At 44.0% G+C, this 13,446-nt stretch overlaps 1 protein-coding gene across 2 annotated transcripts in view; it reads left to right on the plus strand.

The window, feature by feature from the left end:
- The first annotated feature begins 1,097 nt into the window (after nt 1-1,097).
- Nucleotides 1,098-13,446, plus strand: part of TFAP2D (transcription factor AP-2 delta) — a 59,355-nt gene continuing 47,006 nt past the window's right edge. Inside the window, exons 1-3 of one of the 2 annotated variants that reach the window (XM_090280476.1) lie at nt 1,098-1,136; nt 2,161-2,658; nt 6,250-6,310. In XM_090280476.1, the coding sequence (XP_090136602.1) occupies nt 1,098-1,136; nt 2,161-2,658; nt 6,250-6,310 (598 nt within the window). Of the gene's footprint in view, nt 1,137-2,109; nt 2,659-6,249; nt 6,311-13,446 lie in introns of those variants that run through there. The other variant, XM_090280474.1, reaches the window with a different exon arrangement.

Raw genomic sequence — 13,446 nt, forward strand, 5'->3', positions numbered from 1 at the left:
CCTCTCTTTGTAAAATATAACTTTCAAATATTTAAGGGTTATTTGAGGCTAATGGTGTTCAAACACCTGGTGCCACTGCTAAATGGTCCACCCCACCCCCTATTCAGCACAGTTTCCGTAAGGGAAGGGAAACACAAAAGGCTGGGAAAGTGGGTTGAGTTGGGGATTGAAAGACAATGTTTTACCTAAATGTAGAATCTTGTCACACGTCTTTATTCCCTTGTATTTTTCTTAAATATATTGCCAGTTACACCATTTCTTTATGATGGAAATTGGGACTGTCCATCATGGTTATTTATTTTAAAAGCTGCAGAAAGTATAAGCCACCACCGGGTGTTGCCTCCCAAAAGAGGGAAAAGAACCCAAATTCGATGTAAATATGGAAAAAGCTGTATTGTTTTCACTTGGGTAAAGACAGACACCGCAATCTGGATGAAATTGATTTGGGTGCTTGTTGCAAAAAGCAGCTTTCAGCATCCAGGGAGTGGAACCAATAGGGATGAACACTTACTCGTGTAAAAGGAAGCTTTAATTAATATATATTTCTATTTCTAATATACACATATTGGGTCTAGATCCTTATCTTCACAATAAAATGTGTGTAAATTCTCTCTGCAGAGATGAGTCCCCACCTCAGTTGGTATAGAAAAGCATGATAAAGGTTGGAAAAATGGATAAAAATGTTGAAAGAACCTCCAGTTCCTTATTAGGCGAAGATACAATATTTATTCCTTGTCTCCTGGGATAAATCTCTTCTGCCTATTGTCCTCCCAGTTCTCAGTGCTGATGCTTAATTTTCAAAACTTCTATATTACCAAGGGACCTACGACATCAGCCAAAGAAATACTCAGCAAGTACAAAATCTGTTCCAGGGAGCTGCTTTTGTGCAGAGGGAAAATTTTGTTCCTACAGGTTTTTAAGTGGGTAGAGGCAAGGAGCTAGCTGATCCGGGATAAGCCATTACAATTTAGATCTCTATCTATAGAACATTTTTTTCCTTAAAAAAATTGGAAAATACAAGAAGTTTGGATTTTTTTTCCCCCCGATTCTTTTTTTGGAGGGGGAAATTGCATCGTAAGCTTTCGGAGAAACCCAACATGTCAACTACCTTTCCGGGACTAGTCCACGATGCCGAGGTATTATTACTTTTTTTTTTTTTTTTTTTGAGCGCGCGCGTGTGTGTGTGTGTGTGTGGCTGCAGCGGCGGTGGTGGCGGCAGTGGCAGCTTCCCCTGTCTCTAATCTATATCGGACCGTTACGTTTAATTATAATCTGGCTTTCGGGAGAAGTTAAGGAAGGAAAGGGGGAAAAGTTCGTTATGACATCTGTCGCCAGGAAGGGCAACTCTGCCACGTTAAGAAACATTTGCCATAATGAGGGGGAAACATAATCCTAAGAAAAAAGAAAGGGAGGAGGTGGTGAGGAGAAAGAGATAGAGATGGAAAAAAGATACTCAAAAAGGCAAAGTAAAGAGATTGATGGGGGGGCGGTAGGTGGACAAGGGGGGTGGGATGGGGAACAACGCACCCCTTTTGGAATGGACTTATTCCAGGAGAGTGGAGTAGAAAGTGGGGGTCGGATTCCTTGCCCCAAATGGTTAAGGAAATGAGCAAGTTGAATGATTTGCACCGACTGGAATTTGCAAATATATGGACAATGATTTTGAACAGCTCTGGCGAAACATTTCGGCCTGGACAGCAGCGGAATCTCGGGGTTGGGATCCGGTCGGAGTGGCGAGGCGCTCTGCGCTTGTCGACTCTCTCCTTTCTGCTAGCGTGGCCCCGGAGCCAGTCGCAAACCTGGCTCCCAACGCCCAGGTCACTGCACAAGTTGGGCAGGAGCCGTGTGTGTGCGTGTGTGTGTGTGTGCGCGCGCGTGTGTGTATGTGTGTGTGGTGTCACCCGCACCTATATAGGTTGGGGGATTTTTTTTCCGCTCTCGACTGTGAGGACGAGGCCGCCCACCCCCACCCAGTCCGCCTGCTCGCAAAGGCTGTCTGGCAAAGGCACTGAGCCCCGGCTGCGGCTCGACCCGAGCCTTGCGCGCTAGCTCTCCTTGGGGAGCCAGAGGAAGCCCCTGGCTCCAGGAGAGCAGCGCTTTGGTTGCAAAATGACAAACCTCAAGTTTTTCTGCTCTCCCTTTTCCCCCTCTTCCTTCCAGATACGTCACGACGGATCAAACAGCTACCGTTTGATGCAGCTTGGCTGTCTGGAGTCCGTAGCCAATTCCACTGTCGCCTATTCCTCCTCCTCTCCTTTAACTTACTCCACCACTGGCACCGAGTTCGCGTCCCCCTACTTCTCCACTAACCACCAGTACACCCCGCTCCACCACCAGTCCTTCCATTACGAGTTTCAGCACAGCCACCCGGCCGTCACCCCCGACGCCTACTCTCTGAACTCTCTCCACCACTCGCAACAGTACTACCAGCAGATCCACCACGGGGAGCCCACCGACTTTATTAACTTGCACAATGCGCGGGCGCTCAAGTCGTCCTGCCTGGACGAGCAGAGGCGGGAACTGGGCTGCCTCGATGCCTACCGCCGCCACGACCTGTCCCTCATGAGTCATGGCTCTCAGTATGGAATGCACCCAGATCAAAGACTCCTGCCAGGGCCCAGCCTGGGGCTGGCCGCCGCGGGAGCAGACGACTTGCAGGTAAATAAGCATGCAGTGAATTTGTCTGCGCCCTCCCCTCTTCGCCCTCCCCCTTCCGCTCTGTTAATTCTCTGACTCTAAGCCGACTTTCCATCTGAGTCTAAGCCGACTTTCCAATTCTCTCCCTCTGAGTCTCTCTCTCTCTCTCTCTCTCTCTCTCTCTCTCTCTCTCTCTCTCTCTCTCTCTCTCTCACTCTCTCACTCTCTCCCCCTCTCCCTCTCTCTCTCTCCCCCTCTCCCTCTCTCTCTCTCCCCCTCTCCCTCTCTCTCTCTCTCTCTCACACACACACACACAGACACACACACACACCCCACTCATGGGAATTTATCAAAACAGTTAGACGAGGCGTGTGCCATTCTGTCCTTCATTGGATCAAGGCATTTCACCTGGACGCTCCAAAGTCCGGCTAGCTGCGGGTCCCCACTTTCGGTGGGTCTGCAAGGAAGTCTTTTGTGAATGCACATTTCTGTCCAAGACTGGGTAGGGTGGGGGATATCAAGGAGGCTGGGGTTGAGACAACTGGACTCAAAGTAAGACCGGATAAGTTGATGACCAATCGCACCCTCAGTCTGACGTTTTGCCGGGTGTACCAGCGTGTCTAAGGCGTTTGTCCCAGACTGAGCTGTGGGGAATTTACTATGAATTGGGAGGGCTGGTTTGTTGCGGGTATTGTTGCGACCCTGAGCTCTAGCGTAAGTTTCACCAAAGATACTAGATTGATGTGGAGAGCAAAGAATCGCACATAAAATCCTCAAAAGTGTACCCCAATGACAGGGTCTGCACAAGGCACTTCACCATTGATGAACCTAGTTCTCTGTGCCTGAGAGCGCCCAATCTTGCCACCCAGCTGATTTAAAACTTTATTTTCCCTCTTCAATCCATCAACTTTTATGTAAGATGCAACTCCTTAAGAAGAAGGAAATTAAGAAATAAAGAGGAAGAGAGGGAGAGAAAATAAATAGGAAGAAAGGAGTAAAGGAAGAGAGAAAAAAAAAGAAAAGGGAGGGGAAGGAAGGAAGCAAGGAAGGAATTCAGATACTGTGGATGTCACCACTCAACCAGGTATCTCCTGCTTTCTTAATGCATTTTTGCATATTCTTTGCAACAATAGGATTTATAATTATGTAAGCATATTGTCACAGACTCTTTTCAAACAAATAAACCCACAGATGTCAAAAAAAGAAAGACATGAATTTGCAACTTGTTTTGCCTGAAAGTGCAGCTAGCTTTACCTCTAAGTCCCTACTTTTTCAGTTGGCACAAAGCGGGCCACCTTCTCCACAGTTGCCACAAGGAAAGGCGAGATACTTGGACACCACATATTGGAGACGCCAGAGATCCCTTGTTGCGCACAGAAAATCTTTTCCCCTCGCTTACCTCCAAGCAAGGGATCATTTAAAAATTGAAGTGAAATTCCTTACAGTCCCAACAAAGAGACGTAGCCGCAAGATCAGCACACAAGAAAAAAGATTTGGCTCCGTAAACCTTGACTTTCTACATTTATATTCACAAAATAATTTTATACGCTCAGGGCATTTTTACATTTTTCACAAGGATCCCCTTATGCCTCACGGGGGGGAAAATCTGCCATTCAATGCTTAGCTCAACTAAAACCTATTTACTCCTTTTAATAGCAGCGTCTGCTGCTGATTTTTTTGTATCTGTACAAATTTTTTTTCTGTGCTAGGCACAAAGCTGGGCATTTTTCAAAAGAAGGGATTAGAACATTTGCAAGCACCAGACAAAGAGCGAATCCCATGCAAAAGAGCACCGTAGTTTATCCAATTTTCGACTTAGTGCCATTCAACTGGTCATTTATGCAATGTCATCCGACCAAACAACATGTTTTACTTATGTGATGGTAAAGTTTGTTAAGTGAAGAGTCCAAGATTTGTTTTTTTCTGCAAAAGTAAATATCTTAACGATGCTCCAGAGAATGGAAGGGAAAGGATTCACTCCATCAGAGAGCTTTGTGGCTATTTACCTTCTACATTTCAGATATTTTGAATGCTTTTTTTCCCCCATCTATGTGTTTTTTAATGTTTTTATATCCTTTTTCATATTTATTACTCATGCTGAGGGAATATTCATCCTGAGAGGAACACTTCAAGGTACTAGAAGAAATTGAGGAGTATTGTGTATGATCTATTTATGTACCTATGTCTGTAGACATACATACATATATATCATTTCATATGTGTACATATGAAGGAAGCTGTAAATTTGGCAAGTTATTTTCTTTCATTCCTCTTGGACTTAGGTAGTAGAATGAAAAAAAGAAAAAAAAGTCATAGTACTTTTAAAATGAGAAATGGGAGGGGGATGTGTGGGAGAAACCCGTCTCTCCCCTTTTATTTCTTCCTTTTTAAAACATTCATCAGCATATGCCTCATTTCAAATGCAACAAATGTAAATATACTTTTCCCTGCACAGAATTTTAAGTGAAAGTCCAATGGTTTGGAGGGCGGTCTAAGTCTGCCTAACAGATGCAAACAGTCTTGTGGCTTCAGTTCCATCTTTGAGTCTCCTAAAAAGATTTGCTATGGCCAACAAAGGAAACTGTCACACCTTTTCCCATCATTGCTTTAATTTATGCTCAGTCTCCAAGTTTTCTTTTTCATATTGATTTGATAATCACTTTAAGGCAGAACAGTTAAAATAAGAAAGAGCTCGTGAGTCAGTTGAAAAGGGGGTTCTTACAGGCCTGCCTCAATATGGTGAAAATGGGGAAGCGAGAGGGAGCCAGGGCTGTAAAGGTTGTTTTGTAAAGTGGGTTTTTATTATGCACCGACTCTCTCCGCATTTACTTAACTCTTCACGGGCTGTTGGGTAGGTTAACACCCTTCAAGGCCTCTTTCATGTCCAATACCTCGTTTGTTTGTAAAGGAAAATGAGCCTTTAACACATTTGGACTCGGGAAAAAAAAAAAAGACAGAGAGAGAGAGAAATTTTTATTTTTCTTAATCAAAACTCAGCAAACTCTTACCTCCTTCCCAGTTCAAATGACCTCTCAACCCATTAGGAACCTGAAGATCTAGAGTGAGTGAACCTGAAGGTGTTTCCTCTGTAAGACCCATTTTCGGGAGTATTATAGGATGCTCCTTCAACTAGGGTAAAGTAGAACCTTCATGAGATAACTTGAATCTTCTGCTTGAAATGGTTCCTATGAGCTCCCAAGAAACCCACAGTGCCAAACTTGACACCTTTGGTGTAATTTGTTTCATGCAGAAACTACCATGGAAACTGTAGATGAACTTTGTGCCTTGATGGGGACTCAAAGGGTTTCTCATTCTCTTATACCAAGATAAAAGGCACTAAGGCCTTTGAAGTGTAATATTTTATGGTGCAGTAAAATGCATACTTTAAGATTTATGCAACTTTTAGATTGTGGTTTTCTGGTAATCCCCCCCCCCCCCTTAAAACCATGCATACTGCCAAACTTGCTCCAGCTCAATGGTTGCTTGCAAGTGTCTACTATAGGGCTATGAGGATATGAGGTTCAGGGATGGGGCAGATTGAAAGGCTTAACTCATGTGGGCATACCTATTAGTATCAATTTGAGTGATTTTATTTATTTTTCTTTTATTTAGGGCTCTGTGGAAGCCCAGTGTGGGCTTGTTCTCAATGGCCAAGGTGGAGTGATAAGAAGAGGTAAGTAATAATATGTTAAAACAAGAGATTCTTTTCTCATCTATTATTTTTGAAGCTCTGTTGGTATTTTTAAATATCAGATGCTTTTTCAAGAAAACAGTTACTCTTGGTTAATTACTCTTGTCCCACCCAAGCATGCCCACATAGGAAAGCCTCCCTTTCTTCACTGAGGCTTGAATTTAGCCTGTGCCCAAAAGACCTATGATAGAAGAGATTGGCAGTTTCTCACAGAAGACTGACAGAAACAAAGTTCAAGACACACACACAAAAATCTTTCTCACATCCCCTTCCCTCATCACCACATCCTGGAGCAGAATTTCTGGTCTTTTTTAGTCCTAAATGTGCCAGCCACAGCCTGGGTATTTGAAGTGATGGTGTTAGCTTAAGGCTTTGAAGGATTCTGTGAAAGGCTAGATTCATTGAGGCTGCAAGGAAGGCTAATGAAACACCAACATTGTAGCTGCCCTTATTTTGCTAAGTGTCCTGAACATTTCTTTCTTTGAGGGAGGGTGGTAGGAGGAGGTGGTGTTAACTGTATGGGATAAAGCTTTCTTGTTCCCATCTGTTGAAGAAAACATCTGAATCCAGAGTTACCCATGGAATTGGGAGGTGGGGGGTGGGGGCAAGAGTGGAGAGCTGTTGATTTTGGCTCAGACATGGAAGGGAGCTGCATCTCAGATGTTCCATTTTGACAAAAGGTTTTGAACTATAACATTTTAAAGGCCTCAAGGCAGTGCAGGTTTTGCTTGCTTCTCACTTAACTGTACCCAGAGTCTCTGAAGCATATTTTCCTAGCAAGCTGAGTAACCCGAGGAGCACACAAGGCAAAGGGGACCAGCTGTTATCCCAACTTCATATGAATTAATAAGATGTGGCCTATTCACCAGGACTAATTCCAGCTCCAGGGCTGCAGTTGTCTTTAGTAACTGAACCACTAAAGACTGAGTCTTCCAATGGCACCAAATAAATGTTCTTCAGTCCCTCTCCACCTCTTTCAAAGCTCTTGTAAAGATTCCAAAGAAGGAAATGCACTGATAGACAGCAGTGGATTTTTTCATGTTTAAACTGCAGGTTTGGGCAACCTGATGTCCAGTGTGAAATTCCATTTAAATTGAGGGGGAAAGAAAACAAAGAGTGCTTTCCTTTTGAAACTTCACTATTGTCATAGTTGATATTTGAAACTTCCATTGCATGAAAAAAAAGATATTTATTTCTGTTGTTTTACCCCATTGATATTTGAAGACTATTTAAAAAAAAGAAGAAGAAGAACTGCTAACGTTGCTCCACAAAGATTTTCTTAAATGAGCGCTTTTAAGCTTGTCAGCCAAGCGGGTACTCAGCCATATTGACATGACATGAAATAGGCCCAAAACTAACGAAAATTGAAACAAAATATACATCTTGTTGGGGAGAGGGGTTAAAGATATAAAGTAAAAAAGGGGCCAGGTAAGAGGTGCTGGTCCGGGTCAGCTGGGGCGTTCACATTGAAGGTGACGACAAGCCCTCTGGATGCACAAAGGTGTCGGTGGTGCTGAAGGACAGCGCCACTAATTAGCTCCGGGAGCCGACTCCTCCGAGACTCCCACTCGCGGTTTTTGCGTTCAGCTCCGCACTTGATCACCTTTTCAATTGTTTGGAAATTGCTTCAGATCGTACATTAGCTAACAGAGGGTGGGAATTATTTGAGGTCAAAGGTGGGAGCTGAATGGGAGATGGGTGTATAATCAGTTGAGTTTTCGAAGAGAGCTTAAGGCACACCCCCGTACGCCATTCTCCAAAAACCCCAACGCTCTTGGGTAATTACAAGAATGGAGTCTTATCAGAATCACGGAAATGGTCTTCTTTAGGTAATGTTTTATTGTTCTTGTAGGATTCGGTGCCAACTCACTTCATCACAGGCACACAAAAGAAATTCTGCGCCGAATCTGCTATTTTAAACCAAATATTGATCTTGAGATAGCGTGGCTCCAAACAGAAAAGGGAGGTAACTTGGGGTTTTTGTCTCTATCGTTTGACTAAACCCCACCCTGCGAAGGAATTCAGAATATAACTGCTGAGTTTCTTTTCTATGTGTCTTCGAGATAAGGCAATTAACTTGGTGATAGCCCTGGAGATCAGTGTGCTATTTACTCCTAACCGACCAACGTGCATGACAATATGCAAATTGTAGCAAGGATATCAAGGAAGTCTTTCATTAAAAGGTGGTGTATCTCAGCACTCCCTGTTTTTGAAGAAAAACCGAGGAAGCTTCTTTTCTCTATTATTACAGTAGTGCACAGGATTCCTAATATCAATAGCTCTAGTCACTTTTGTTCTTCAAAAAAAATGGGCGGACAAGAACTCAAGCTCTCTGCCATGTACACAACCATGTTGGGTACTAGCTTAGGTGGGAGTGTCTCTTACTCTTATAATCCATACTTTACAAGTAACGCTCCACATGAAGCATAATTTCTTGAAAAGCACAACTTTTCACCATTTTCCTTCTGCTAAGCTCTTCGATAAACTTACATTTTTAATGATTTCCAGAATTTACTGTGGTAGGGGAAAAAAAAAAAAAAAGATTTCACTTCCGAAGTTCCCTGAAGAAAGATAGATCCCTAAATGCCCTACATAGTTCCCCAGGGAGAGACTGTCCTAGTTTGTAGTGGGGGGTGTGTGCGTGTGTGTGTGTGTGTGTGTTGAGGGGTGGAGTTTCAGTTTTTTTAATTTGGCCACTTCTTTATGTAAAGATCAAAATACCATTTCCCTAGCTCATTTTGGTAAGTGACAGTCACGTTGTTTTTGCCTATAATGAAGGCCCACTAGCCAAAGAAAGAGCGGGAGTGCGGGCAGCAGCGAGGTAATTACCACCTAGATAAAATATTTGCCACTGCCTCTGAGGTGCAGCTCCCCGCGCGCTCCCTCTCAGTTAATGGTGTGCGCGATTTTGCCCGCAGCTCCGCCACTCCAACCATCAGAACCAATAATCTTTACTTTACCCTGTGCTCGGGTATCGATAGCTTCTCTCGCCTCCGGCGTCGGCTTTGATATGTTAATATTTCTGAGTAGAAAATTCTGCAGAGATCATATTAATGTTGTACTTACAGAGTTGAGCTTTCCCTTCGTTGAATATTCAGATACTGGGTTTCAAAAGGCATTTCTTGAAGAAATGAGGCTTCTATTTACAGGAGTCGTCTGTGTTTTTAATCATTAAAAAAAGAAAGGAAAACCCACTCCTCTTATCCCCAGGAATCTTCTGAGACTCCCTTATGGCACCCGCCCCTTTGTAAGGCGCTGGCCCCTTTCATTTCTCGCTCTGAGAATTTAATAGTAGAAGAACAACGTTGATGACAACGACGACGATGGTGATGAAGCTAATAATGAGTGGATCCAGACTGGAATCGCGGGGGCAGGGGTTCAATTGGGCAGGGAGCTGTGGCCATCAGAACAGGATTGAGGTGAAGTGAGAAAACCAGTTTTTCCATATTTGAGCAGAAAAAGACATTTTGGCCCCGTTTTTTCTTTCGTTCTTTTTTTCTTTTCTTTTCTTTCTTTTTTTTTTTTTTTTTTTTTTTTTTTTTTTGTGAAACCGAGATGGCAAACTCAAAAGGAAGAAAGAAAAAATGAAAAAAGTGAAGAGGGGAAGCTCCCTTGTTTCGCTTTGTGATCACTCTGCCTTGCAGCCCCAGGCTAATTTCCGAAGCTTAAATACCGCCATAGCCTCTGGGCCACGCAGAGAGGGAGCGGACCTGGCCACCGGCAGGCTGGAGCGCTTTCCGAATTGCCCGTGGCTACACAAAATACAAACTACTTTGAATCAAAACATTTTTGGGGAATTAATATGATGTGAACTCTGCACGTTTTAAGAAAGCTGGAGTCTGTCAGATCTCTTACGAGGTGACGGGCACGCCAAGACGGAGGCATTTATGCTACTGTACAAACATTGTCAGATCTAATTTAATTTTTTTTAGAAATGCTCCGGTGAAACGAAGCCTAGAACCAATCGCCTGGTCTGCCAATAACAGGGTGGATGGATCTGACTGTTTTTTCCTTCTGCACCTTTCACGTCTGCCCACAGGCTGCCTGGGCAGAGAGATGCGCTTTTCTCTGCTTCTTAGTGTTTCTCCAGGCCCCTGAGCTTTTGGAGAGAGCTAGTGAGAGCCTTTGGGTCTTTCAGCAGTTTCTGGACTTAGTAAGATTGGAGGAGGGTGAGAAGACTCGGGCCTCTTCTATTGTCAGAGCTCCTAGAATCTTTCTCTACTTGAATACCCAGAACTAATATCTATGGTTTATTCATTGTGAAAATAAAGTGGGAAGTACACCTGGAGCCTCACCTGCCTTGTTAGTCCCCAAATGCAGGTGCTACAGATTCGGAATTCAGTCACCTTTATATAAGTCTAAAATTCATATACCAAACGATCTAGACTCATGGTTTGTTGGAAATATATTTTGCGGGGGTGGAGGAGCTGCTTTTCCATAGCTACTGCCTTCACTCTAATTTCCTTATTGCTTTGAAAATCACCAAAAGCCAAAGCACTCTCTGCATTGGGAAATGGAGATTAATCACCCACCTCCAAACTCACTATTACACACCCACCGCCTCATTAAACTGGTAGGTCTCCGCTTGCAGACCTCCCTTTCTTTTGTTCTGCCTGGAATCTGCGAAGAGAGGAGAGCTTTCAGTTCTGGTAATCCAGTTATACCTGGTTTATCCTCCCCCAAGTAGAACAATTCACTGCTCAAATAGAATCTGAGGCCTATTTGATTACAATTAAGCTCCCACCCTTTGTTATTTGATTACAATTAGTATCAACCGCTCTGGGGGGAGGGGATTACATCGGGGAATTGAGATTCAGAAGGGCAGGAGGCTAGAGGGGAAGCCGCTGAGAATGTTCCTGCCCCACCCAGTTTAAACGCCTACCTCGCCTATCTCGAAGAAAAGCACCCGCAGAACAAACTGGGACAGGAAACTCCTGTAATCGCTTACACATTTTTAATGTGTCAGGAAAAAACGAGCGATCACTGGAGATGAAGAAGGGGAGGAAAAAAAAATCCCTGCCGTTTGTATTTCTTTCATTTGAATTGTAAACATCTGTTTGGCTGTAAGGCGAACAGAACATTTATTTTGCTCTCAAGATTTCGTCTAATTATGTCAACACTGAAGCGGCGGCGAGCAGGGCGGTGCTGCGGCTTTGGAGAGGCTGAGCGCACAGGCCCCGCGCTCGGAAGCCCGCCAGGAAGTACCGATCGCACCTGGAGAACGCGCCAGGCCTCTGGCCATCACCCGCCCTGTTTTTCGACGGGGGAGGCACCCAGAGGGGACGAGGGGCTTAGAGGCAGTTTTGGGGGCGGGAGGGGAGCCGCGGTTCCTTAGAAACGACCGTGGCCGTTTCCTCTGCCCTGATTGCCTAGGATGGGAAGTGTAAAAGCGCGTCCAGGTGTCAGCATTTGGCTTTCTATCCCGTAGCAGCGCAAAAGTGGGCGGGGATATCGTTGTGCTTCACAGCTCGCACCCAGTGACTGTTCAACACAATGGTGGGGTTGGGTGGCTTTTGCTCAGGGTGCTGAGCACGCGTGCATCCATTTCCTGTTGCACCTTCTCACGAGCTTGGAAAATAAACAGAGCAGCTATAAGCGTTCCTGTTTTTCAGACTGGCAGACTGAGTTCCAGAGTTACTCGCCTAGAGTCGAACGGATCGCTAGTTGGCCAGTCTATTACTTGCAGTCCAGTTCTCTTTCCACTCACTCACACTGGGTCTGTAGACAGAGCCAGAAGTTTCCAGCCAAGCCAAAAAGGGCGCCAGCCCCAATCTCCTGCCCCTTCCGGCGGCTGGAGGATTTGCGTCTATACTGTGCATGGTTTTGTCAAACACACAATAAGTCCTTGACTGACTTTTTCCTATAGCGATGGTAAAGTTAGTGTTTTTTTATGATTGCCACGTCCTAGACAAGTGACCTTGAGTAGACAGTCCCTAATTTCTTATGCTGTTACTATAGCTACCCATCAAAGTTTGCAGCATTGCTGGGAATAGGAAGCCCTATCTTCAGGCTTCAATTTTAAAAGTAATGCTGTTTGTGGAAGTATTGCTTCTGTGCACTATGAATGGAAAAGAGATGTACTCTAGAGAAGTTCGTGTGAGGACCTGGCTGTGGCACCAGAGACACCCCTAACTGGAGTGCTAGATGTAGAATGAGTATTACTAATTTCAGTAAAAGCGGGCGTACAGCACAAACACCATGAGGAATCTCTACTAGTAACACTGGGAATGAATGCTGTAAATGGCTTGGCATGGTTGACTTTTATGACTTTCCTTTTTTGAAATTTCATCATTGCCATTATTGCCATGAGTAGTCTGGATCTCCGTTAAGAATTCCCATCTCATTGGAAGCTTCATTCCAAATGCAAAACTCTGGTTATGTTGACCTTCTACTTTTTAATCCCTCCCTTAAAAGAAAACAAGAAAAGAAGAAGAAGAAGAAGAAATTGAGAAGGAAAACTCAGGTTCTTCATGCCGCTGTAAACTTTACAAGTTGCCAAATCTTTAGCCAGGACAAGAGAGTTCCCCAAGGCTGCAGCAATGCCAACTATAAAAGCAACAGAAATTCCCTTTAAAGATGTTATGACATACAAAAATAAAAGACTCTAGAGTTGATGGCTAATATGAATACAAAAAATCCTCCAGGCAATTTGTGTGTGCATAAAGCATACTCTTAGTATGCAGCCTGTGTAATTGCCTAATAAATGCTTATTTGAGCATAAGCCAGAAGTCCAACCTGGATGCAGGTGAGAAAGACTCTGGGCCCAGAGAGTTAGCACTTAGCTGGGTAGCAGATCAGTGATTTCCCTGGGAGCAGCTGGTTTTTAGCACCTAGGGTTTCTCTTTGCCAAAGGATGCTACTTCCAATCAGAGAAAGCCTAATTTCACTCCTTTTACAAAGACTGTAATATTATGCAAGTTTCTAAATTAGGTTTTTAACCCACTGTAGGTTAGTAAAGATAGGAAAAGTCTATAATTGTGTCCTTTCCCTTAGCAACCAGGAAAACAACAGGTGCACAAACCCTCTTCTCTCATTCATAATAAACTTGAAACCCATTGTGCCCTCAGTTGTAAACTGGCTAGTGTGCAAGAGAAGGGCTTTATGTAAGAATATACATT

This window comes from Furipterus horrens, unplaced genomic scaffold, assembly GCF_987537825.1.
Source record: "Furipterus horrens unplaced genomic scaffold, mFurHor1.1.pri manual_scaffold_6, whole genome shotgun sequence".
NCBI lineage: Eukaryota > Metazoa > Chordata > Mammalia > Chiroptera > Furipteridae > Furipterus > Furipterus horrens.